Source organism: Rhinopithecus roxellana, chromosome 10 (assembly GCF_007565055.1).
Source record: "Rhinopithecus roxellana isolate Shanxi Qingling chromosome 10, ASM756505v1, whole genome shotgun sequence".
NCBI classification, from domain to species: domain Eukaryota; kingdom Metazoa; phylum Chordata; class Mammalia; order Primates; family Cercopithecidae; genus Rhinopithecus; species Rhinopithecus roxellana.
This window is the reverse complement of record NC_044558.1, coordinates 101,840,242-101,867,070: the sequence shown is the minus strand read 5'-3', so window position 1 is coordinate 101,867,070 and position 26,829 is coordinate 101,840,242. Positions and strand designations below refer to the sequence as shown.

The 26,829-nt window shown below is 39.9% G+C and overlaps 1 protein-coding gene across 2 annotated transcripts; it reads right to left on the bottom strand.

Annotated features, from left to right (window-relative positions):
• Positions 1–5,352: 5,352 nt before the first annotated feature.
• NFYB (nuclear transcription factor Y subunit beta) lies at positions 5,353–26,144 on the bottom strand. Of its 2 annotated transcripts, none has more exons than XM_030939643.1 (8): positions 25,996–26,144; positions 23,298–23,382; positions 15,936–16,029; positions 13,643–13,773; positions 10,787–10,984; positions 8,795–8,876; positions 7,948–8,027; positions 5,353–7,331 (listed from the first exon to the last, which is right to left on the bottom strand). In XM_030939643.1, the coding sequence occupies exons 2-8, from the start codon at positions 23,301–23,303 to the stop codon at positions 7,299–7,301; spliced, it is 624 nt and encodes a 207-aa protein (XP_030795503.1). In that variant the 5' UTR covers positions 23,304–23,382; positions 25,996–26,144; the 3' UTR covers positions 5,353–7,298. The 2 variants fall into 2 exon arrangements, with proteins under 2 accessions (XP_030795503.1, XP_010355593.1); XM_010357291.2 differs by lacking the exon at positions 25,996–26,144 and adding an exon at positions 25,230–25,872.
• Positions 26,145–26,829: the final 685 nt, after the last annotated feature.

Sequence of the window (26,829 nt, the reverse complement as noted above, 5' to 3'; positions counted from 1 at the left end):
GCCTTGAACTCCTGGGTCATGATCCTCCTGCTTCAGCCTCCTCCTGAGTAACTAGGACTATAGGCAGCGCCACCACACCGAGCTAATTTTTTTTTTTTTTTTTTTTTTTTTTTAGAGATGTCTTGCTATGTTGCCCAAGCTGGTTTCAAACTCCTGGGCTCAAGCTGTCATTCGATCTTGAACTCCCAAAGTGTTAGGATTACAGGTGTGAACCACTGTGCCTAACCTTAATCTATATTTCTAATATCATTTGCCAGAGAACATGATCTCTTAAGAGTTTGGTTTTCTGAAACTGAGACTAGTTTATGTCCTATTATATGGTCAGTTTCATGAATATTCCATGTGTATTGGTAAAGAATGTGTATTACCTAATAGTTGAGTATTATGTTCTGTAAGTCGCAGATCAAACTTGTTAGTTGTGTTGGGTACAACTTTATTGATTTAACTTGTACCTGATTTATTTACTGGAATCTAAGATTTCATTGTAATGGATCTTATAATTTCTCTTAAAGTTGTACTTGCTTTTTCATTGGCTTTATTACTAAGTGCATACTAATTTAGAATTGTTCTATTTCCCTAGTAAAGTGAGCCTTTTAAAATTGTTTAGTGGTTCTGTCTCTATGACTGCATGTTGCCTGCATCTTCTTTGTTGTCAGTACTTACGATAACGATGTTTTGGTTAGTCTTTGTCTGGTATGTCTTAGATTTTTCTTTGGCCTTTTAGTTCAAGTTTATAGGAGACATAACTAAAAGATAAAGCCAAAGAAAACCTGCCTTTTTAACTGCATAGTCTAGTCCATTTATACTTATTGTGATCACAAATATCATTATATTTATTTCTAGGTTTTTGTCATAAATTATCTGTCACAGATTTTTGTATCCACTCCTGCCTTCTTGCCTTGTCTTCAAATTTTCTTTTTCCCCCATTGTTTTTAGTTTTCAATTATTGTATTTTTTTCTTACAAGTTCTATTTGGTTTACAAATCTCCTTGTTTCTGTGCAATCTTTTGTTCCTTTTTCCATGCTTCTATTTCTCTAAATGTCATTAATTTTTTCCTATGTTAATACCAATATTGAGTCTTTGTGGATGCTTCTGTTGTCTGTTGTATATTTTTTTACTCATGGTGCCATCCTCCCTTGAGTTTATAGTCTCTGTTGCCCAGGCTGGAGTGCAGTGGTGCAATCTTGGCTCACTGCAACCTCTACCTCCCAGGTTCAAGCAATTCTCCTGCCTCAGCCCCCTGAGCAGCTGGGATTACAGGCACATGCCACCATGCTTGTCTAATTTTTCTATTTTTAGTAGAGATGGGGTTTTGCCATGTTGGCCATGTGGAGTTTGTGATATCTTAAACTTCTATTCCTTGCCAAATAATTTGAAGCATGGACTGAAATTGAGATCTTTGAGAGAACTTTGCTCTGCCAGACATCCAGAAGCAACCAACCTGAGACGACTTTTCAATTATCAACTGACATTTCAGCTGAGGAACAGCCTGTCGTTATGAATTTGAGGTTATGGGTAATTTATACCCCTTCATCCAGCACCAAAATTGAGGCAGGCAAGCCTCCTTGCTACCTATTTCTCCATGGTGGCTGTAATAAGGCTTCTACCTAGGTAAGCATTCAGCTTTATGTCCAGGCCCCCCTCTCCTGCTAGGTCATGAACACTAGAGTCCAAAAGAACTCTTGGAGCAAAAGCAGGCTTTGGTGCTAGCTTACCTCACAGGTTATTTTTGCTTCATTTTTGGAGTTCTGCAAATTCCTTGCTTTCATGATACACTTTAAAAATGCATTATTCAATTAATTTGCTGATAGTTCACATTATTTTGTTATAAAGCATTTGGGGGTTTTTAAGTGGGAGTTGTTAGGGTATCTAGGCTGTCTTACTCTTGGAACTAGTCTAGATTAACAGTTTGCCCTTTATGTGAGTAGAATACATGGTACTTTGTAGTAGTCTATACAGAATTGCAAGATGTCTGGTTCTGTCTGTACAGTTCTGTAATAAGATAGCACTTTTACAATGTGGAGACTACTACTTGCAAGGTTGGGAATGTGCAGAAAGAAACCATTTTTTAAAGATAGACTCTTCCTCCAAAGTAAGGAACAGCTCTGCCATTTCCTTAAATGTCCCAAACATTGTGTTCTTTGATTAACGATTGCTTTGATCTGAAAGAAGAATTCGGATCTGGTTTCTTGTAAAACTAATATTGGGGGATTATATATGCATGAATGAGCCTCCTTGGCATACCTGTCCTGACTGAAAGGCACTTTCTGTTATGACTTGTCCTTGCCCAGTAACTTGTTTTCAACAACTGCCTAGTGTTCAAAGTTCAGAAATATCTTTCATTCAGATGTACTCTGAAATTGAGCCCTGGAAAACAGTTGCAAAAGTATGTCACAAACCTGTTACTGCTTGCTTTTAAAGGATAATCAAGGAAGATCTAAATTATACCTTAAAGAGGCAAAATTTTGGCCGGGCACGGTGGCTCAAGCCTGTAATCCCAGCACTTTGGGAGGCCGAGACGGGCGGATCACGAGGTCAGGAGATCGAGACCATCCTGGCTAACACGGTGAAACCCCGTCTCTACTAAAAATACAAAAACTAGCCGGGCGAGGTGGCGGGCGCCTGTAGTCCCAGCTACTCAGGAGGCTGAGGCAGGAGAATGGCGTAAACCCGGGAGGCAGAGCTTGCAGTGAGCTGAGATCTGGCCACTGCACTCCAGTCCGGGCGACAGAGCGAGACTCCGCCTCAAAAAAAAAAAAAAAAAAAAAAAAAAAAAAAAGAGGCAAAATTTTATGCCATGGATCAGAATTGTATAATCTCAGTATATTTTTGTGGAAGAAAAAAGAATTACCGATTAACATAAATTGCTCTCCTAAAACTAGTACATGGCCTTTGAGACAGTGCCAGTGGCCGGGCGCAGTGGCTCACACCTGTAGTCTCAGCACTTAGGGAGGTCAAGGTGGGTGGATTGCCTGAGCTCAGGAGCTGGCAACCAGCCTGGGCAATACAGTGAAACCCCGTCTCTACTAAAATACAAAAAATTAGCCGGGCTTAGCAGCGTGTGCCTGTAGTCCCAGCTATTCGGGAGACTGAGGCAGAAGAATTGCTTGAACCCCAGAGGCGGAGGTTGCGGTGAGCTGAGATCACACCACTGCACTCCAGCCTGGGCAACAAAGTGAGACTCCGTCTCAAAAAAAAAAGTGCCAGCACATATTTTAATGACTTTATTCTGACACACTTGCTCAAATTAATTTTGGTAAAGGAGTTCTTACAATACATTGCCTTGCACAGGTATCCCTTTAATATGCAGTGGAAAAAGAAAACAGTCTCTGGAGTAGGATCAGGGAAAACTGTAACTTTACTATTAGGCAATTGCCTCTCTTTAAAGGCAATGGCCAGAAGCCAGAGAAATGAATCCATGCCAGTGCCATCTGTGGCCCAAGATTTGAAGAGATTACGCCTTATGGTTTCACAAATCCTTAAAATCAGGTACAAAAAGCAGTCATCTTGAAACAAGTTTCTAAGGGGCAGTACAGCAGCCAGTATAAAAGGCTGTATTACACATCTCAGTTTTGGGTGGTGCTGTTTTCTATATCTGGTGATTAGTACAAAGGTTTTACAAATGTGTGAGGACCTTTTCTGATGAAGTTGAGACCCGAAGAATGAGTGGGACTTAGCTAGGCAGAGGGAAGCCTATGTATTTTAGGCAAAGAACTTGGCATAAGGAGCCAAGACGAGATCAGGGGTGACTGGAGCTTCCCAATCAAGATAGAGCTAAACTTGGTAAAGTAACATTTCTAGCTCTAAAAGAAAACATAAATTAAAACTGAATATTTTTCAGGCAATGTAGTATAGTTCCTTAAAAAACAAAGTTAGAGTTCCATTTTTTACTCACAAGCATATAGGAGTTTAAGGTCAATAAATACAAATTAATAACTTATGTAAATTAATTTATCAGCTAATTCAGGGAAACCAAAAAGTACATTTAAAATAGACTAGTAAAATAGATTTTACCCAGTATCACTTTTCTTTTAAAGCCCTCTAAGAAGCTGCCTAATTATCACTTATTTGAATGATTTAAACTATATTTTATCATATAAAGCAACAAACATCATCTTGTTTAGATTGTTAACAATTTTCCTTCAGAGAAAATATTTTTTAAAACTCTTGCATTGCAAGATTTCATTCTTAGCAAATGGGAGAAACTATTCTTTCCACTTTTCATGCCTAATTTCTACTGCTGTAGAAGTCCTTTTAATTAGGCCTTCATTACTATATTCACTTAGAATTATTAAAGTTAATTGGTATTCCTTTAACTCACTAAGGCAACCCAGAAAACAGACAATAAGGCATGTTTTTGAAGAAAGGAAAACATTGCACACGTAATACAGTGTAGGAGGGGAAAAAATACAAATAGCTTCAAACACTGTCATACTAAAGTATGTGACATTAGGAAGGCAGCATTTAAAAAACAATCCTCACTGGACTCGAGGATTTTAAAGCATCTCTATTAGAGTGAGGTAGTGAGGATGGATAAATAGAAGCTACCTAAGACAGAAACTACCGAAGTCCCCTTCTTCTACCTGGAACTCACTCACGGAAACTCATTTCTCTCTGAGATACTCAAGAAAGCAATGTTTACAAAATTATAAAAACATTTTTATAATAGGTTAACATGGGAGCTTGCATACATAAGTTTCAGAGGAGAAAACATGACATTCAGTTAAATGCAACATGGGCCAAGGAAGACACAGACCCCAGCTCTGACAAGCATAAATTAGGATATCATACACCTGACACATTCAGAATGTCCATTTTCTTTCCCATCAGAGTATGAAGTCCAACAATGAAGTCAATACAAACAAAGGTGACCTGATTTTACCTGGTGTAAAGTTTTAGTTAGCAGTACTAGCAAATTACGAAGTTTGGAAATTTGTTGTAGTATATACTAATTTAAAATTTACTCAAATTCCTGGGTTTTTTTTTTTTTTGAGACAAGAGTCTCACTGTATCACCCAGGCTGGAGTGCAGTGGCACAATCTCGGCTCACTTCAGACTCCACCTCCCAGGTTCAAGGGATAATGCCTCAGCCACCAGAGTAGCTGGGACTACAGGTGTGCACCACCACAACCTGCTAATTTTTGTATTTTTTGTAGAGACAGGGGGTTCTCCATGTTGGCCAGGCTGGTCTCAAACTCCTGACCTGAAAGTGATCCGCCTGCCGCAGCCTCCCAAAGTGCTGGGATTATAGGCATGAGCAACCCCGTGCCTAGCCTCAAATTCCTTTTTTATCTTCATTGTCTACTTGAACATATATTAATCTGTAAATTAATTTTAGAGACAGTATCTGTTAATCAAAGACCAAGTGCTTTTACCAGTTATATAGTGACATACTGCTTGGATCAAGTAGAAAATATCTCAAAAACACACTCATAACGAAGTATCAAAAGCCTTAAAAGTTTGCATATTTGGTAACCCAGCAATTCTAAGAATTTAAGAAAATAGTCATGGATGTACATGAGATTCAGTGAAGTGCTGTTTATAACTGTGAAAAGATGTAAATAGTCAAAATATCCAATAGAAGATTAAATAAATTATGATTGAGTCATACAACAGAATAATAAACCAATAAAAATGATGCAGAAGACTATGCATGACCTGGAAAAGATGTTCCCAATATATTGTTAAGTGAAAAAAGCAGGTTACAAAACGGTATGCACAATATGAGCCCACTTTTATAAAAATATACATATTTAGCAAAGTAAACGGACAAATGATATTTATCAAAATATTAACATTGGTTCTTTCAACATAGTAGGATGATTGTTGATTTTGCTTAACTACTCCCCCATTTTTTCCTATTTGAATTTACTATAATGAAGATTGCTTTTTAAATTTTGGACAGTAGGAGATGAGGGCATTATTAACCTCTGATTAGCCCAAATATACTCCTAACGGTCCTTCTGGCAAAGTAAATGTTTCTATTCAGCCTATATCTGGGAAATTGCTCCGACCTTATAAATTTGAGTGTCCTTCAAAGATGATATTCACTCCAACTTCCTTTTAGGCAAACTATACAATAGCAATTTTTGATATTAAAACTTAAAAAAAACCTCAAGTTAATTAACACCAAAAAGAATAGATGAGAAAATACAAATCCTCACTTTTCAAAAAGAAACAATCCAAGTACATACTACTAAATTATACAAAGTTACATTATCTAAGTTTAGTTTATTGCAAAGATGAAGACAACACGCTAGAAGTTGGCAGCTTCTACTTCACACCGTTCACAGCACTCAACTCTGTTCTCCATTTCATTCACTCACCCATGTAAAAGGTCTATACACGTAATGTCTGATGTTTCTTGGTTTCCATAGTATAACAGGAAACTTGACGTTTCAATTAAAAAGGTAAAATGAAGACATTTACCATCAGACTATAAAATTCCTCTTCTGTAAGAGGATACTATAGTACTTGAAGATATGATTTGAAACAAAATCATGTACCAAATGAAAAGGGCACCATTTCAAGAGCACTAGGACTACATTAAACTTAAATGTATTCCAACATTCTTAAAAATGTAACTCAAAACCAAATCTAGTCTTAAAAAAGCTCCAATAACTAAAACTACATTAACAGGCACGATGAACAGTGTAAACACTGTTAACGGGCACTAAGTTTAACAGGGCAGACAATATTTGCTTCTGCATTCGCACTTATTCAATTACATTTTTCAAAAAAATGATGCTGCTTAAACTATTAATGTTTTACAAAAAAAATAATTTTAATAAATACAGCAAATGCTAGAAATCTAGCTAGGTTATCATGCAAGGTATAACCAAGACAAACTCAAATTTGTAATAAAGGCAACTTGCATTCAAAATGAACTCTACCCTTATATTTTATTAAAAGGGCAAACATCATGAATTAACCCAGCTGCTTACTTGAATTACAAAAGTAACATGATTCAATATGAAAATAAGAAACTGTCTACAAATCTCTGACAGTAATAAATTGCAATATACAATGCATACAGGAGTCATACAGAGCAACAAACTCTCGTACAAAACAAAAATATTTTAATACCTTTAAAATCCAAATTTTTCTTTAAAATCATTCATGAAAAAGATTCTCAAGTCAGAATTAACACCTCAATTAGTCAAGCATCAGGAAGCTACATTACAGCTATTAATATACAAAGATACATCTTTTCACCAGTCTTTCCTTCTGATGTCTCTGTTCCAGAATCATACAGACTCTCATTTCTCTACACTTTCCATTCCATCATTTCTTCAGATCATGAAAACTGAATTTGCTGAACACCAGAAATCTAAGATTAGAAAATTTAAATTGGACAGAATTAAAGAAAAGGAGATTAAAGTACAATATCCATATTATAAAAATTCAGTGAATAAAAAGACAGTAACAAGTAAGTCTCCTTCCCATTTCTTGTGTATCTTTCTAGAAATCTCCTATGGAAATATGAACATATGCTTATTTTTAACTATTAAGAGAACACTATATATAGTTATCTATATTGAGAAAACACAATTTTAATAACCTTCTTTATCAGGTCCTTCATAATGTGTTGAAATTAACTATATCAATAGGTATAATCAAAAGACAGAGTCTCACTCTATTGCCCAGGCTGGAGTGCAGTGGTGTGATTTCAGCTCACTGCAACCTCCACCTCCGGGGTTCAAGCGATTCTCCCGCTTCAGCCTCCGAGTAGCGGGGATTACAGGTACCTGCCACAACACCTGGCTAATTTTTGTATTTTTAGTAGAGACAGGGTTTCACCATGTTGGCCAGGCTGGTCTCGAACTCCTGACCTCAGGTGATCCACCCGCCTCAGCCTCCCAAGGTACTGGGATTACAGGTGTGAGCCACAGGGCCCTGCCAATACAAGCAAATTTTTTAAGCGTTTAAAATATAAAGAACTGTACCTGTTGATATGATGTTGTGTAAACCATAACATTTTGTTGTTGACCATCTGTGGTTATTAAGCCAGCTGGTAACTGGTTAGCTAAAAGGAAAAAAATTAGTTAAAGAGGGAAAAGAACTGTATCTACTTTCTTGGGCTGAATCTTAAGGTTGTACCATTAATGTCTCGTTACAATTCTGCCCCATATCAATGATGTAGTCTTGGACAAAATAATAAATCCTCCAATTTTCCATTTTAAAAAATGTTCCCTAAAAACCACATTATTTTATATTGCGTTTTTCAATTTTCCCATCTCTAACATGTACCTTAGCTAACTGCCCATGTGTACAAATCTGTAGACAGACTAGACGCAGTTTCTGATTCATGATTACACTACACCATGATGTTTGGCTGGGAGCAACATGTAACTGAGCAGCATACAGTTTACATATGAGAAATACATATAATGAGAAATTGACTCACCATAGCCCTTTTATTTCACCAATATGACAACACGATACTCAATTAAAAAAACAAAAAAAAACCTCAGTTCAAATTTATTTAAATCATAAGATTTTATATTACAAACTACAATTCCTTAATATTCCTATCTCATATGAATCTTCACCATAAACTAGGGGCTACGGAACTCAGTCAGAACTATCAGTGAAAGGTTATAATGTCTACAGAATTAAACTTTTCTACACTTATCACTCACTGACTTCAAATAAAAGGGCATGAACGGATAAGATCTATTTAAAATAGTGCTTTGTCAAACTACTCAGTGCTGACATTCCAAAAATACCATTAAACACTTAGTATGAATCACTGCTAACAATCTACATGACTTGTATTATAAGAATGCTTACTAAATGCCTCCTCTGTAAGCTCTTCACTTAGTCCATCTGTAGCTGTGACTGCTCCACCAATTCCCTTTTCTCCTTTCATAGCCTGAGGAAGGAAAAAAAAAAGTCACTGATACTCAAATGAAATTGTCTTCCAAACACGAATGCTTACTTACTGCCTAAAATTAGGAGCTTCTATTATTACAAACTCTAAGCAGAGTATTTATTAACATGTCTGGTTAATTACATACGAAGAATGCTTTCAAAAGGCTTTTAATATAAGCTGTAATCATTAACAAGACAGAGTAATGACCTAGAAAACAAAGTACAGATAAAAATAAATTATTCTAATTCCACACCATATCAAAGGGGTAAGAGAACTCTACTTACAGATGAAGAAATCTGCAAAATACCACCAATATTGAGCTTATAAATCTACAAATGATCCAAGTGATCACTTAAGTATATATATGCTTCTCAGTCAACTGAGCAGTACTGCAGCAAGTTGAGAGTTAAAAATTCCTAAATTAGTTTGGCCAAATACCTCTAGGTTCCTATGATACTGAAGATTTGTAAAAATACTGTCAGGAATTTACACATTCTTTTCCTACTTCAATCATTTCATGCAAATATCACTAATTTGATGGGATTCAAACACTAAAGATATTAAGAATATATTTTGAAAGTAATGTGAATCTGACACCTAAGTTGGCATGTGGAAATAAATATGCTAAACTCAATTCCTTTTCACAAAATCCATTCCTACAAGCAAAGATAAACCTAAGAAGAATAGAAGAATTCAATCAATAATAAGAAAGACATGATTATACCTTCCTCTTTTTATTATCTGTAAGACTCCAACCTTACTACTTTTAATGCTACTTCTTTTAAATTAACAATAGCAGCAAGAAGTAACACTAATGAGCACTGAATATTATTTATTTAGTCCCATCAATAATTCTATGATATAGGTACTCATTAGCCTCATTTTACAGAAGAGGAAACCAAGGCCTAAAGTAATTAAATAATCTGTCCAAGGCCACAGAATTTGCATGTGGCAGAGCTGGGATTCAGCCTCCTGGCAGTCTGAATCCAAAGTCTGTGCCTTAAATCATTATATAACTATGCTATAGTTAGTAATAAACAAAGGGAAAAAGAAAGGACTTACTATTTAAGTACTGTAATATAAGTCAGTGATCCCAACCCCAGGCTGCAGACTGATGAGGGTCCATGGCCTATTAAGAACCCGGCCACACAGCAGGAGGTGAGGGTCTGGTAATCCAGCATTACCATCCGAGGTCCTCCTCCGGTCAGATCAGTGGCCATGTTAGATTCTCATAGGCGCTCGAACCCTATTGTGAACTGCGCATGCAAGGGATGTAGGCTATGCATTCCTTATGAGAATCTAACTAATGCCTGATGATCTGAGTTGGAACAGTTTCATCCTGAAGCCATCTGCCCCTCGCACCCCTCCCCTGACCCCAGTCCATGGAAAAATTGCTTTCCACAAAACAGGTCCCTGGTGCCAAAAAGGTTGGGGACTGCTGATATAAGCAATTAAATAATTCTGAGAAATGTTACATAATTTACTACAAAATGAATTTTTTAAACAAATAATACATTTAAAAAGTTGAAGTAAATAACGTCTCTTATTTTCTTAAAAGCACAAAGGGGGCCGGGAATGGTGGCTCACACCTGTAATCCCAGCACTTTGGGAGGCCTAGGCAGGTAGATTACCTGAGGTCAGGAGTTTGAGACCAGCCTGGCCAACATGGTGAAACCCCGTCTCTACTAAAAATACAAAACTTAGCCGGGCATGGTGGCGCACGCCTCTAGTCCCAGCTACTCGGGAGGCTGAGACAGGAGAGTTGCTTGAACCCAGGAGGCAGAGGTTGCAGTGAGCCGAAATCTTGCCACTGCACTCCAGCCTGGGCAACAGAGCGATACTCCATCTCAAAAAAATAAAAAAAGAAGAAGAAGGAAAAAAAAAAGCACAATGGGAGACATTTTATTTACCTCTCTGAATTTCTGAAGGTATAATTTCAGAGGTTCCACATAACTGTCAAAGCCTAAGGTAGACATAGCAAAGAGAATATCTTCTCCATTGATTGTTTTCCGTTTCTCTTGATGGCACCTTTCGCTTGCCTCAGATGTTATAAAGCTGATGAACTCACTCACACACTCTTGAACACATTCTTTGGCATCTTTTGCAATCTGAAGAGAAAATCATAGGTAAATTACAGAAACTATAACCATCACCTTCCTAACAACCTACAAAAATAAAAGCCTATTCAGAAGAACACCTCTTCACCTGATGACTATTTAATCTTGTAAATATATGTTGTAACATTAACACAATGTGTGTTATCAAAAGTCCACACCTCAGAGTCAGAATAAAAACTAAAATACAACTGAAAGAAGCCTTGACAACTATTTACAGAAAACAAGTCTAATTTAGATATAAAAGAGCACCAGGCACGGTGACTCATGCCTGTAATCCCAGAACTTTGGGAGGCTGAGGTGGGCGGATCACCTGAGGTCAGGAGTTCGAGACCAGCCTGGCCAACATGGTGAAACCCCATCTCTACTAAAAGTACAAAAAATTACCCAGGCATGGTGGCAGGTGCCTGTAATTGCTGTTACTCAGGAGGCTGAGGCAGAAGAATTGCTTGAACCCAGGAGGCAAACGTTGCAGTGAGCTGAGATTGAGCCACTGCACTCCAGCCTAGGCAAAAAGAGTGAGACTCTGTCTCAAAAAAAAAAGTTAAAAATTTTTAAAAAGATATAAAACAGCAATCACTGGATGTTCCTACCACCCCACAGAGGATGAAAACTCTTACTAACCCAGTACCCCTGGAAAATCAATTCCACCATGCATATTTTGTGGGTGACTTAGGTACCACTTCTCTGCCCTAGCAGAGAAGTGAATTCACAAAAGGCTTGGAAAAGAGAAATAATAACATATGGTGACTTTGACTTTTTTATCATTTGGGATACACAGTGTCAGATACAGGTTTTGAGTTTACTAAAAAGCCTGCCTAAAGAAGCACACATCTGCCATTTCATTATAAAAACAATTTTTCCCTTAAGGGTCTGGGGGTCTAAAAATGAAACTCCAATGGATTAATCAAGCAACTGCAAAGCCACCTGTAACAGCAATACCACTCAAAATCCCCGCTGAAACACACTGTCTTTCACCACCATGCCTATTTTACATACTGGAGAAAGTAAGCAAGAACTGCACAAATGCAGTCAAGCAAGATAATATAATGTGAGCCACATATGAAGTTTAGATTCTCTAGTAGCCATATCAAAAAAAAGTAAAATTAATTTTAATATATTCAACCCAATATATCAAAATTATTACCATTTAAACACAGAATCAATTTTTAAATGAGAAATTTTAATTCTTTTCTTCATACTAAGTCTTCAAAATCTGGTGTTTCAAATTTGCAGCACATCTCCCTTCAGACCAGCCACATTTCAGGTACTTCTGAGCACATGGCTTGTGACTACGGTACTGACCAGTGGCAGCCATAGCCTATGTAAGCAATAATCAGCATTTGTGCTTTTTTTCCCTTAAAACATAAGGACAAAATTCTCAAACTGAAAGTTCTAGGCTTAGGGATATATTTTAATAGTATATTTATTTGCAAGCTTTATTACTGCCATAAGTCTTTTTAAATTATAAAATGACAGAAAAATTACCAATGGAAAATGATATAAAACATGTGAATTTTAATTCAGACCAAGTGATGAACAATGACAATGAGTTTTTAAAAGTTCTAAGAAGACAAAACTACTTAAAAAAAAAAGTATCAGTTTAAATGTATCTTAGTATCTATAATGATGTAAAAATAGCTGTTTCCAAATACCAGAATTTGCTTTGGAAAATTCTTATTACACCTGTATCAGACCAGTAAGACCTAAATTTGCTGCAACATTATAGAAGTTACAGCTTCAGGCTGGGTAGTGGCTCACGCCTGTAATCCCAGCACTTTGGGAGGCTGAGGTGTGTGGATCACCTGAGGTCGGGAGTTCGAGACCAGCCTGACCAACATGGAGAAACCCCGTCTCTACTAAAAACACAAAATTAGCCAGGCATGGTGGCACATGCCTGTAATCCCAGCTACTAGGGGAGGCTGAGGCAGGAGAATCGCTTGAACCTGGGAGGCGGAGGTTGCGATGAGCCGAGATTGCGCCATTGCACTCCAGCCTGGGCAACAAGAGTGAAACTCTGTCTCAAAAAAAAAAAAAAAAAGAAGTTACAGCTTCATACACCCAAACCTGATAGTTCTGACAACGTACCTATTTTTTAAAACAGTCGGGCCAGGCACAGTGGCTCATGTCTATAATCCCAGCACTTTGGAAGGCCGAGGCAGGCAGATTACCTGAGGTCAAGAGTTCAAGACCAGCCTGACCCACATGGAGAAACCCCATTTCCAGTAAAAACACAAAATTAGCTGGGCATGGTGGTGCATGCGTGTAATCCCAGCTACTCGGGAGGCTGAGGCAAGAGAATTGCTTGAACCTGGGAGGCGGAGGTTGCGGTGAGCTGAGATTCTACCATTGCACTTCAGCCTGAGGAACAAGAGTGAAACTCTGTCTTTTTTTTTAAAAAAAAAAAAAAAGCAGTCTAAATTCTATTTTATCTGCCTCCAAAAAGTGGGAGAGGGGAGAACATTTAGGGACATGACAGAATTGAAAATGGGATACGGTTCAGTAACTGTGTATGTAGACATGAAAGAAATATTTGATTTCCCGAAAGCCTGAATGATTGAAATCAACAGTTAACTGTACCCACGACCTATGAATTTATGTAGTTTCGTGTTTCCCTTGTAAAAACCTAGTTAAACTTCTCCTTTACATTACCTTTCCTGTTTGAGGTATGGCATTTTTCATTATCCTAGCCACATTTGCTATTGGAAGATATATATCTTGTTCTCTGAAACTTTCTTTTGAACCATTTGTGTCCTCATGATCATTCATGCTGTCCTCAGTATCTAAAGAAATAAAAATATTTAGGTTTAAAGCTTCTTATTATTTCTATTTCAAGATAGAAAAAACTACCAAAAAGATCCACTGAATAAAATCATTCTGGTTCATCTCTTAACCCTTATTTAGGGATTAGGATAGCAAGTCTCTTCATAATTTTTACAGAGCCAGAACTGAACTTCTTTATTAATTTCAGACTCACTGCCTAGAATGCTTTTTATCCTCAAATATACCCGCTAAAATCCTACTTGCCCATTCTCCAAAAATCTCAAATAACATCTCCATAGCACCTTCAAAAATGATCTTTTCATAAAATATAAGTGTTTCTCTACGCCTTTTCTCTTACACAGTTTTAGAATTTTTATTATTCCTCATGTCTCTATTAGATTTTTGCTACTTGATGTCACGAATCAGCTTTGTGTTTCCTACAGCTTGGTATAGTACCTTCCACAGAGTAGGTACTCATAAATATTTATTGCATGACTTAGCTATAAAACTTACAGACTGTAACCTATGGCTATTTCAATATTACTAGATTAAGAGGTTGTATGTTTCTCCAAACCCAAGTTTATATAAACTCATTTATGTAAAAGTCTATATAAAACTTTTTTAAAGTTGATACAAAGTTGTCTATATAAAGTTTATATAAAATTCTATAAAGAACAGAAAAATTGGACTTGAATATTACTGATCCAGTTGGATTACTAATGTAATTAGTTTTTGAACAAAGCTATAGCAGTGATCCAACTGTTCATACAAGTGACTTTGTGAATTATATAAATTTAGCTATAACTGAAGCTTGCGCAGTACCAATAACATCCTTTTATGACTAAATGCAGTATCCTGTAAGTAAACTGCCCACTCTTCATATGTACTAAGTAAGTAGGCAAGGCACCTAAGTTGATTCAATTTATGTTTTTGTGTGTTTAAAATGATGTTATCAGAATTAATTTATTTGAATATCTGTTTCAGGATGAATTTAATCCCTCTGGCAAATTTCTTCTAAAAATATATCTCAATTTTTTAAAATTTTATAGATCAGGTCAGGCATGGTGGCTCATGACTATAATCCCAGCACTTTGGGAGACTGAAGCAGGCAGATCACCTGAGGTCACGAGTTCGAGACCAGCCTGACCAACATCGCAAAACCCTGTCTCTACTAAAAATAAAAAAAATTAGCTGGGCATAGTGGTGAGCCCTTGTAATCTCAGCTAATGGGCAGACTGAGGCAGGAGAATCGCTTGAATCCAGGAGGTGGAGGCTGCAGTGAGCCAAGACTGCACCACTGCACTCTAGCCTGGGCGACAGAGCAAGACTCTATCTCAAAAAAAAATATTTTTCTTACAAATCAAAATGCCACAAAAGTAAATTATTTCTGATAGGCCAACATAACATTGTCGTGTATTTTTTTTTTTTTTTTTTTGGTTTTGTTTTTTTGAGACAGGGTCTCACTTTGTCACCCAGGCTGGAGTGTGCAGTGGTGCAAACACGGCTCACTGAAGCTTTTACCTCCCAGGTTCAAGTGATCCTCCCACTTCAGCCCCCAGCCCCCTAAGTAGCTGGGACCACAGGTACATGCCACCAAGCCCAGCTAATTTTTTAAATTTTTTGTAGAGGTGGGGCTTCACCATGTTGCCCAGGGTGGTCTCGAACTCCTGAGCTCAAGTGATCTGCCCACCTTGCCGTCCCAAACTGCTGGGATTATAGGCATGAGCACCACACTGAGCCAACACTACCATTCCGATACCTGACATAGTTCAAAGTTAATATTGAATGAAAACCAAAAATAAATCATAAGTGCAAGAAATACAATAGCTAGAAATTTAACTCACCCTCTAAATAATTATTTTAGTTACCCTATCAATTGATTATAAATTTCTCATATTTAACATTTAAACAGGAAGTCACTAACAAATTTCAAAAGAAACTGTACAGGTTTTAGACAAGGTGTATTTTTATAGTAAAAATCTTTTCAAGGACTCATTCTTTTGAAGACTATTTCTAATAGAAATAGCATGGTATGCCTTTTTAGACTTTCTCATTGAACTGTAACACAAGACTGTAAATTTTCCTATAAAGACAAAAGTAACCTAGAACACCACATTAATGAAATGTCCACTTTCTAACTTGCTTCATCTTGTGCATTTGGTTCTAACTGTGGCTTGCTTACCATCATGAGGCTGTATAACATAATGACTTCCTCCAATATAGTCTGCAGAGATTCCTAGTTGAGAAGCATCTGTTGTAGAACTGTCACCATCCATCTATGAGGAGAAAAACAGTTTTTTAATACTTTTCAAAGTACTAACAAACGTAACAGATTCAACACTTATAAACTGTCACAGGATGATGGGTCAATTATACTTTTCATAGCCTTAAGCTTACTAAAAGAGAATTTATATTTCTTTTCTAAAAAATTAATTATTTTTTTGAGATGGGGTCTTACTCTGTTGCCCAGGCTGGAGTGCAGTGGCATGATCACAGCTCATTGCAGCCTCAACCTCCCAGGCTGAAGCAATCCTCCCACCTCAGCCTCCAGAGTAGTTAGACTACAGGCATGCACCACCACGCCTAGCCAATTTTTTTGTATTTTTAGTAGAGACGGGGTTTCGCTATGTTGCCCAGGCTGGTCGGGAACTCCTGGGTTCAAGCAATCCACCTACCTCGGCCTCCCAAAATGCTGAGATTACAGGCATCAGTCACCACAACCAGCCTGTATTTCTTGATTTGGAAACTTTCCCACAATTTGTCCACGATTCAAGATTTTCCTATCCATCTTCCCTAAATGATAAGCATAAGGCCAATAATGACAAGGAAATGAATCTAAACCATATGCCTCTTTCTTTTCAAGTGCATAATCTTCAAATATAGTACCACAGGCAACCCTGACTTATAACCTAATTTATCCCTGGAATGATGATCAGCTTAATAAAGCTGGACACACGCCTGTAGCCCCAGCTACTCAGGAGCTGAGGCAGGAAGACTGCTTGAGCTCCAGAGTTCCAGACCAGCCTGGTCAATGTAGTGAGAACCTGTCTCTTAAAAAAAAAAAAAAAATCAGCTTACGTCATCAACTGGAATCTACCTGTATCCATCACTTCCAGTTCTCCTGCTAAACCCTGATTTTCCTTTTGCTCCTGCTGCAAACTTTCTTTGCTTTCTCATAGAAGTTCCAAAATAGGCTGGGCGCGGTGGCTCAAGCCTGTAATCCCAGCACTTTGGGAGGCCGAGACAGGCGGATCACGAGGTCAGGAGATCAAGACCATCCTGGCTAACACGGTGAAACCCCGTCTCTACTAAAAAAAAAAAATACAAAAAACTAGCCGGGCGAGGTGGCGGGCACCTGTCGTTCCACCTACTCAGGAGGCTGAGGCAGGAGAATGGCATGAACCTGGGAGGCGGAGCTTGCAGTGAGCTGAGATCCGGCCACTGCATTCCAGCCTGGGCGACAGAGCGAGACTCCATCTCAAAAAAAAAAAAGAAAAGAAGTTCCAAAATAGACAACATCTCCGTTCAAACTGTTACTTGGTATAAGAAGCATGTGGATTCCCTGCACAATTCTGTACCCAGGCAAGCCAAAAGTACACCCATGTTTTGAATGAGCCCATAAACTCTTGATTCTAGTCAAAGGTTAATTTTCTCTCCCTGTGCCAAGTCAGGGCCAGGTGTGGCTCATGCCTGTAATCCCAGCACTTTGGGAAGCTGAGGTGGGAGGATCACTGGGGCCCACAAGTTCAAGATTAGCCTGGGCATCACAGTGAGACCCTGTCTCTAAAAAAATAAAAATTAAAAAATTAGCCAGGCGTTGTGGCATGTGCTTGTAGTCCTAGCTACTTGAGAGGTTGAGGTGAGATCACTTGGGCCTAGGAGGTTGAGGCTGCAGTGAGCCGTGATCACACCACTGCACTCCAGCCTCAATGGCAGAGTGAGACCCTGTCTCAAAAAAAAGGAGGGGTCAGGAAGATCTATGTATAAAGATAGGAAAATTACCTGCACAGACAAGAATAAGAGTTAAAATTCCTATTTTAAAAAAAAAGCCTGCTTAATTAATTTTGCTGAGAGCTAAGAGAATTCCAAGAGGGAAAGTCTGGAAAAAAAGTAAATCATAAGCCCTGAACTGGCTCCATTCAATTTCACCAACGTGGCAGATCCTAGAAGGCTTTCTATTTTGCAACTACTACTACTCAAAATAGGATATCTGTGAGTGAAAAAATTTTAAATGCATTATGTGAACAAAAAGTATAGCAAAAATCAAGTGTAATTCATATATACTTTCAGGCTGAACAAAAAAGAGAAATTTGACCATTCATTAAGGCCCAGGACCCAGTATAAACTTCACGTTATTAACTGCAAAATTTCAGTCCTTGTATAACACATGTCTTCTCCATCTCTGTTGGATTTTTATTTAATATTAAAATACCGGGCTAGTTTTCAGGTCTTCAATAACAGGGCGTTTCTTTCATACATCTGTTGACTGTGATGCCTAATATAACTGTAGATAAAGACACATTTCTATAATTTATATAGTTGTTGTAAGGGGGTAGAAAATAGAATTCACAGACCTTTAATAATCTGTGAACACAGGGTACCTATTTGATACTTTTTAGTAGCCTCTAAGAAGTAAAAAACAAAGTCAGTGACCTGATTCTGACTCTCCTACTGATCCCCTGAAAATAAACATCCCTGTAAATTAAATGTATTTCCATATAAAATGTAAATAATACCACCCTCCCCATCTTAAACTAACACAAATGAATGTGAAACATTGCCCAAAAATCAAATGCTATTTTGATTCTAAAATGCTAACATACTATGAGAGTATCCTTTAATAGACATGATGATGGATTTTTTTTACAGCCATAAAAGAATGGTCAATTATGATAGCTGCGAGTTGACTAGCTTTTACAATGACCTAAGGAAGATCAAGGTGCAGGAGACAGGACCAAAGTGGTTGTTTCAGAACCTACAATTGGAAACAAAACTTTGATTGGGGTGGGGAAGCCAGGCAGTGGGTTGGGAAGAATAACAGAAATTCTTTCCTGAATGAGTGTTTACATGATACCGTAAATCTTTTAAAAATGGCTATGAGCAAGACACTGTTCAAATAACCAAGTGGATCTGGGAGATGAATTAATTTAGAAATATAACACAAACAAAAGTATTAAAGGGAAAAAGTTTAAATCATATTATCTTGTCATGCACTGGAATTAGCAACAAGATTATCATTTGGACTAACAGCATTAGCCTCTCTAAACCTCAGTCTTCTAAAAGTGAAGATACAAGTATTTCCTAGAGTTGTCAGAATTAAATAAAGACTAGAAAGCTGCTAAAGACAGTGTTTGGCACGTAGTGTACCCCACAGACATTCGATCTCATCCTCCCTCCTTTGAAGAGAAGCCGCACATCATCTGCTTAACTGTATGTGTCTTCGGTTCCACAAGTTTTAGCTTTCTATCATTTCACACCTTCTGTCTTCCTTTCCTCTATCCTTCTACCATTAAAATCCTGCCCCAGACTTTAATCCCAGTGTTCTCTATCCTCCTTGAATCTGATTTATCCTTTCTGCAATTCAAAAACAAATGTTCTGTTCTTTAAAGCTCTATGGCACTTAGTACCTTTCACTCAATAAGTCAGCCTAATCTTTGATGCCTAGAATATGCCAGCCATTCGCCTATATATAAGAAGGATGGGAAAAAACTTGCTAGATGCATCCCAAAGGTTTTTTCTAGGTCTAAAACATCCTATAAAAATTTATAAAACAGACTGTAGATTTTCAGTAAGCCAGCCAACAAATATTTACTGAGTGAGCGCTTAGTATTTACCAGGTCCATGCTATGTGCTGGTCACATAGCTGTCAACAACAGACAAGGTCTCTGTCCTCAGCTTGCAGGACAAATGTTACATAACCTGGGAGGCAGGGTGAAGGGGTAGAGAACAGAGCCTATTAGTCCTTCCAGGACACAGGCTCTGGAATCGAATCACCTAATTTGAATTCCCTGCCCCTTACCATGAGACCTTGAACAAGCTGGATGAGAACAAGACTTAACCTCCCAGGGCTCCTGTACAGGTTAGGAGCTAATCCATGTAAAGACAGCATAGTACAATAGGCATACTCAGTAAGTGGTATATATAGCTATTAAAATAATTACAAATAATTAAGTAATTGCTAGTGCCAAGTACGAAGAAAAACAAAGATGTTTTGTTATGTGCTATGTGAGTTTACTCCAAAAGGGGCCTCACTAGTCTGAGGAGTCAAGAAAGGCTAGCTTAGGAAATGACATTGAAAATGAGACTGAAAGGTGAATAGAAATCAGTCAGACAAAAAGAAAGGTGGGAAACGAATGTTCCAGGCAGAGAAAACCAAGAAATACAGTACTGGTGGATTGGAAGGAGCTAAGGAGGGGCTAGATCAAGCAGTGTCCTGTGGACAAGAGGAAATCAAAGAAGAGTTTTAAGCAGAAGAGCACAAACCATATTTAAAAAAAAAAAAAACAGGTTCCCTCTGGCTACAGTTCAGTACAGAAACCGACCTGGAAGGGAGCACAAATAGGCACAGAAGACCAGTGAGGACTATAATGCTGCAGTCAGGGCATGACTTCAGGCAAGATAATGATCATTTTAGCATCAGGTCCGGGCGAGAGCGCTAGAGATCAAGAGAAGCAGAACAACTAGACAGCTTTTTAGTAGGTGACTTGGTTAACGACTGATAGAGCTACAGGAAGACCAAGGATAATGCTAGGATTCTTGCACCTGGAGAGACAGACAGTTGTCACCACAGAGAATGGGAGAGGAAAGGGAGGGGAGTGCTGGACAGCATAGAGCCTAGCTGAAGCTAATGACTGTGAATTTACAGTAGTGCCAATATGTCCAGTGTGACACTTGAAAGGCCTAATATGAGAATACAAAAGAGAAAGTGTTGGATTTCACCCAGGTAATGAGGCTGGAAGAGCACAGCATGTAGGATAATGACAAGGGGACAATGATGAATCGTTAGACCCAAGGGAACGATAAATATGGACAAAGAGTGGTTAAATCCCAATAAATTCATTTTAATGACTATTCTAATTATTTAGTTGAATTGACAGAATTATTTTTGAAAATATGATGTGAAACAAACAGGTAGCGGGCTAAGCTAATAAATCTTTATTCTTTTTTTTGATGTAGCCGTACTTAAACTATGCTAATAATTTGTTCCACAAACAAATACTGCCCTCTTTAATGTTTACATTTATTGAACACTTTCTAAATACCTCATGCAATGTTCACAAGCCTGTGATGCAGGTGAGAAAACTGAGGAACATGAGGCTAATGATTTGGCTGAGGTGACACAGTAAATGGCACTGAAATCCAGGGCCTCAGATGCCAACTACTCTCTACAGCATTCCTGCCTAGTTTTTCATGTAGTTCTTACACCTATTTCTTTAATTTGTCCCCTTTACATTCTAAGGCTACCAATTATACGTTGAAAACACTGAAATTAGCTTCTCAACCCAGGATGGTGTTTGTGAGATGGTAAAGAAGCGCACCCTGGACAACGGTGAGGAGCACTGGCTCTTAGGACCGATTTCGTGGGTTTGAAGCTTGGCTCCCCGTTTATGAGTTCTCTTTGTGTTTTCAGCTTCCCCATTTTTAAAGTGATGTTACTATGAGGAAGCTATTGTTTTAAAAAGTACTTAGCAAAGTGTAAGATACATAGTCAGAACTCGACAAATGTAATCTTAATACTGCCCCCTCAAATACGGTTCTCATTATTCTTCCAGGCAGAGATTCCTCTCTCTCTTAATTTACCCTTTACCTGTTTTCTGGGTTACATTCCTTTTATCTCTCTGAGGATAAGAAATAATACAAAGATTCCTCTTCTCTAATGTATCTTCAACCCTCCTTACCAGCTCCTTCACTCTTCCTTAAACATGCTTAGTCTCCCTCATTAAGCACACAGAAGTACAAATATAAAATCTTAATTCTGCCCCATACCCTTGCCTAGCTACCATTCTTGCCCTGACAGTTAAGAAACCTCTTCATTTCTATTTAAACTCCTGAATGTGTACTTTTTAACCCCAACCCAGAATGAAACCACTCTTCAAAGCTGCCAGTGATCTTGTCCTCATCCTACTTGACTTTGTTCTTTGTAGTGCTGGCTACTGCTGGCCACATATATTTATGCTTAGAATTCTCTCCTGCTCTGATTTCCAAAGCAATATTCTTTCCTCCCCACCCCTTAATTGTTAACATCACCCAAGGTTATCCTTCTCTTTCTTCCCTTATTTTAATGAACTCACTAAGTATCACTTCTATGCTCATACATTCCAAATCTACAACCAATATCCTGCTTGCAACTCAAGCAACCCATGCCTGTACAGCATGTCTAATATCCCATCACTGCAAATTTAAGATATTGGGAAATGAAACTCACCTTCCCCCATCCCCTGCAAGGAGGCAAGGAGGGAGATTTCCCTTTCCACTACTGTAATTCTGCTAAGAAGAATACCAGTCTTTCACACTGCCCAGCTAAATATACCAGCATCATCTTAGGTTATTCCATCTCCTTCAAGCTCTACCTCATCTATTACCTCTCTAAAAACGTCTCCTAGATATGCTTTCCCTTTCCTGTTTCCACTGGATTACTACCCCAGCCCATCTTAACATATTGTTGTAAGGCTAATTTCACCACAACACCACTTCTATACTCTTGAACCTATTCTCAAAGGTTCCTAAAGGCCTCCTGTGTCAAATCCAAATCTCATTTTTGTGACTTCACATGAGCAGATCGCACATTTAACCTAATCAAACTTGTTTCCTACTTTTCTCTATCTTCATGGTTAATAAAAATCTTTGTGCTAGAATGTGCTTTATTTAGGGATCACTGAGTGCATTTCTTTCATTTTAGGAGTGAAGCAACCATAGCTGGCCCAAAGCTGTAACACGCCCGCCCCAGGTTAGAGATAGAGTAGCACATCCAGAATTAAATATCCAGAGGGGACAAGTGCTTTCTCTTTCCTACATTATCCTTTGAGATCTACCCTGGACCATGCACCTCTACTCCTGATCCCCTAAACTTAAGTTGCCCATCCTGCCACCAGGCTTTTGCTTTTGGTGATACCCTTCACCAATCCACTCCCACCCTCTATTTCAAGGCTCAGTTCAAGGTCTGCAGGATCCCTCTGTGACATTCCCAAGTACCCAGGCCCATCACACCTCTCTTCTTCCCACATCTACTGCACTTAAGAGTTAGCATTTTCCATTCTGGGCATAACTGTCCCCTAAGTATTCAATTAACTGGCTAAACAGACAGCCCCTTTACAGCCGGGACAGGTTACCCTGTAGCCTCAACAGGACTTAGGGACCCATGGGAAATAATATATGCAAGAAGCTGAAAATAAGGAAGCAACAGGAATGAGCAGAGGTACTATCTGACTAGACTTGAAATGCATTCATTCTATCAGGCACCTCCAGTATAAATCAGTTATAATTTTATTTCCAGCCAATTACTATTCAAATCTAATTAACAACCAAAATGGTAAAACATACTTACTGTCATGAAATACTGTCAGAACCGTGTTGTCAGTGGTGCTGAAGAACACCTGTCTAAAAAGGTGTCTAATCTTTGTGATTTCAACCTAAAAGATAAACATCTATTAGGACCTAACATCTATCAGTAGTAAAAATATATCACATGTATCACTTACAGGCTTTTTAGCTCATAAAATTAAAGAGGGCATGTACAATTTTGACTACAATTCATAATCCATGGAGTGCATGGTATAAAATAGTATAAAAAGGCATCATCCAATAAATGTTTGTTGACTTGAAAGATTTATTTTGGAGAACTTACAAACAAGTTAATTTCATGGGGAAAGGAGAAAATGGATTTTCCAACATAACCCTGAATTTAGCCATATTCATCATAAACATTCATTACAATACAACAAACAGGGACCAAATTATATACTATGCAAGACACCAAAAATTATACATCTACATCACTTAAAACATTAACACTCAAGACGCAAATACACCCCTTATCAACTTAATTTTTTGGTGGCGGTTTTCTTAAATGTTTCAGAGTAACATTTAGGCATTATATCACTCAAGAGGAGGAAAAAATTATCTGAGAATATAATGCTTTCCAATTAAGAATCTCAGTTATACTGTAATGAAGATACATTCTGCACTGAGAGGATATCAAAAAAGCAACACAATCAAGACCCTTATTTATAATTTTGAAGCACCACCATTTTTGACTAAAATTGCATCGAAATAGCACTTCAGTCTCACTGTAAGGCATAAATAGCTGAACAAATTAGTATCAATTGCAGTGTTACAAGTTTCATTTCTCATTTGTTCCCTTCTCTTTTTCAAAGGAAACAATTAAATGGGTGAGGGGTAGGATGCCAAAACAAAAACACATCCTTTCAGTGTTAATTTTAAAGGGAGAAGATATACTGATACGCATCCAATCATGAAATCTAGCAAATAGCAGAAAAAATTGTAGCCACTGAATTGAATGTTTTTAATGCCACTAAAAGGGTCCAGGTAGCAAAGACTGCTTGACATTTGCTATAATATTAAAAGTAACTTATAATTTATTTTCAAATATTAATAGTATCCTCTAACCCCAAAACTGCTCAGAAAAGTCCTTCCTTGTAACGAGAAATGTTATTTTTTTAAAGGGTGTCTTTGAAAAAATAAGCCCTCAGAACACTTAAAATATGGGAGCTATATTTATGTATTTTGCTTGGAATGGGGGAGGAGGGTATGGACAGGGGAGTCACACCACACTCACTCACCCAAATAGTTGATTCAGTATATATTTAGATTCAGTACATTAAAGAAAAACACTGCCACCTCATATGGTATATATTTTCTTAAGGGCAGGTTGATATATGTAAAAGCTCAAGGGAATGCATACATCTGTTTAATGTTTGAAGAAATGCAAATTTGTATCCAAGAAAAGCAGTAGTCCCTTCCTCCACCCTCCATTCTTTGGCATCAACAACCAGAGTTTTGCATCAATATACAGTAATCCTTAAATTAAGATACAAGAGCAGCGCAGGGAAGGAATAATTTGCCTTTTAAGGAATTTTTGTTAAACTTTCAATACTTTACAAATAAAACCCCCCACAGATTAGTGCCACTGATATTGATCCGTTTGCTTTCATCACTTTATGTTGCTGATGAGTTTCCATACTAAGAGAGATGAAACCACCCCAGTGATTTGTGGCACGAACCACGGAACTATGGGGTCCATGCGGGTTAGTGGGATGCCATTTTTTTTTAAAGGTCGCAGGCTACCTAACCTTGTTTAAATTATCCTGTTAGAGTGCTTTGAGAGAGATTATGATTTGTGGGTGCTCTGTAATTCTTTGTTCTCTAAGACTACCGTTCCTTAAGGCCCTGCATATCCTCCCGCCTCCCACCACTAATGATTAAAACCTTAGTCCAATCCAAAGGGCTTCCTTCCCACCTTCGGGGCAAGTCCTGGGACCGCAAGCCGCCAGATGGCTGCATTCTTTACGCGCAAACCAAACTGCGGGGAAGCCAAAGCCATGCCTTCCTCCCCACGCAGGTGCCTGGGTGGCCCCAGCCCCACGGCCCGGTCCGAGCGACCTGTCAGCCCTGCGAGTGCCGGGAGGCCGCCCCCAGAGCGCATCCCCTGACTCGCCCGGCCGCCCTGGCCCCCGCGCCCAACGCCTGCCTCCTGCCCGCCGCGCGGCCCTCGGGATGTGCGGGGAGACAAAGCGCCGGGCCCCGCCACAGCCCCGCGGGCGGGAGGGGGGCGCCCCCGGGGGCCCGCGCCGCGGCCGGGGCTACGGGGCCAGGGCCCGCGCCGCGTCTCCCGCCCCTCCGCCGGCTCCCCGCACAAAATGGAGCCGGCCCGGGAAGCCGTCGAGAGCGGGGCCCCGACGCAGCCCCGCGGCCCCTCCTCGGCCTCAGGCCCGGAGCTCAACGGCGGCGAGCGGGAGGCGGCCTGGCCCGCGTCCCGCCGCTCCTCAGCCCGGCGCACAAAGAGCCGCGCCGCGGCCCCGCGCCCGCTCCCCGGCCCGGCCCGCTGCGGGAGCGGCCTCGCAGGCGCGGGCCCCGGCCCCGGCCCGCGCGGGAGGGCGGGAGGCGAGTGCCCCCGGCCGCGGCGGCGTTGGCGGCGGGGACGGCGCCGGGAGGAGACGGACATTTCATTCGAGCTAAAGTGGAGTCGGTTTAGGAGCGATCATTGGCCGAAGCGAGACACAAACCTCCAATGCAGCCCTGGTTGGCTCCCGTCTCCAATCGGCTGTTTGGTTGGACAGAAAATGGCTGCGAAGGAACCAGTCCCAGCGCGGAGCTCCGCTTCCAGGACTCGGCCTCCCCTCCCTCCGCCGCGGGCCGCTTCCCTCGGCGCGACACCCTCCCTCCGCGCCGCCCGCGCGCCCGCCCGCCGCGGCCCCGCCCCGCCCCCGGCTCCGCCCCGCGCTCCTATGAGGCCGCGGCGCAGCTCCGGATCCCGCTCTTCTTGGCTCTAGGTCTTCCAGGGCCGGGCCCGGGCCCGCCGTTCGGGTCTAGGCGGGCGTTTTTCCCTGTGCTGACCCGGGCCTGTGCGAAGCGGAATCTCTCGGGCCTCCCTCTCTTTGTCACCCCTTCCCCCGCCACGTGAAGGTGTCTCAGCCGCCCGAGCTCAGCCTGCGTGCGCCTGGATTTTTAAGAAGGGGAAACCAAGGACAGAAGCCGCCCCCTAGGACGACGCGCCCGGGCCACGAGGAGAGTTTGAATGGCGGGGACCTCTTGGAGCGCCTTCAGCGCCTCGTGTTTTCTTTCCTTGGGTCCCTGTTACCGTCGCTGCATGCACAGCGCTCCCTGTCATTTGGTCCCTGAGCTTGGGTGTTTTTCACATTTCATCTAAAGATGCAGACCCCTGCTAAGTCTAGCCAGCCTTCACCCTGAATCTTGAACTTAAGATGCTGCATTTTCCACCCACCCCCGCCCCTCTAGTAGCTGCAAATTGCCAAGCGGCTTTTCCCAACCAGATGACATTTTGGCTGCAAGAATCCGTGGCCCGTTCTTGCCTCTGTGCAGCCAAGCTCCTTCGCTTT

Coding starts and splice junctions, on each gene's coding strand:
- NFYB (XM_030939643.1), bottom strand. Junction 10,985..13,642: donor CCATACCTCAAACAGGAAAG/GTAATGTAAAGG, acceptor TTTTCTCTTCAG/ATTGCAAAAGATGCCAAAGA. Junction 8,877..10,786: donor ACCTTCAGAAATTCAGAGAG/GTAAATAAAATG, acceptor TTCCTTCCTCAG/GCTATGAAAGGAGAAAAGGG.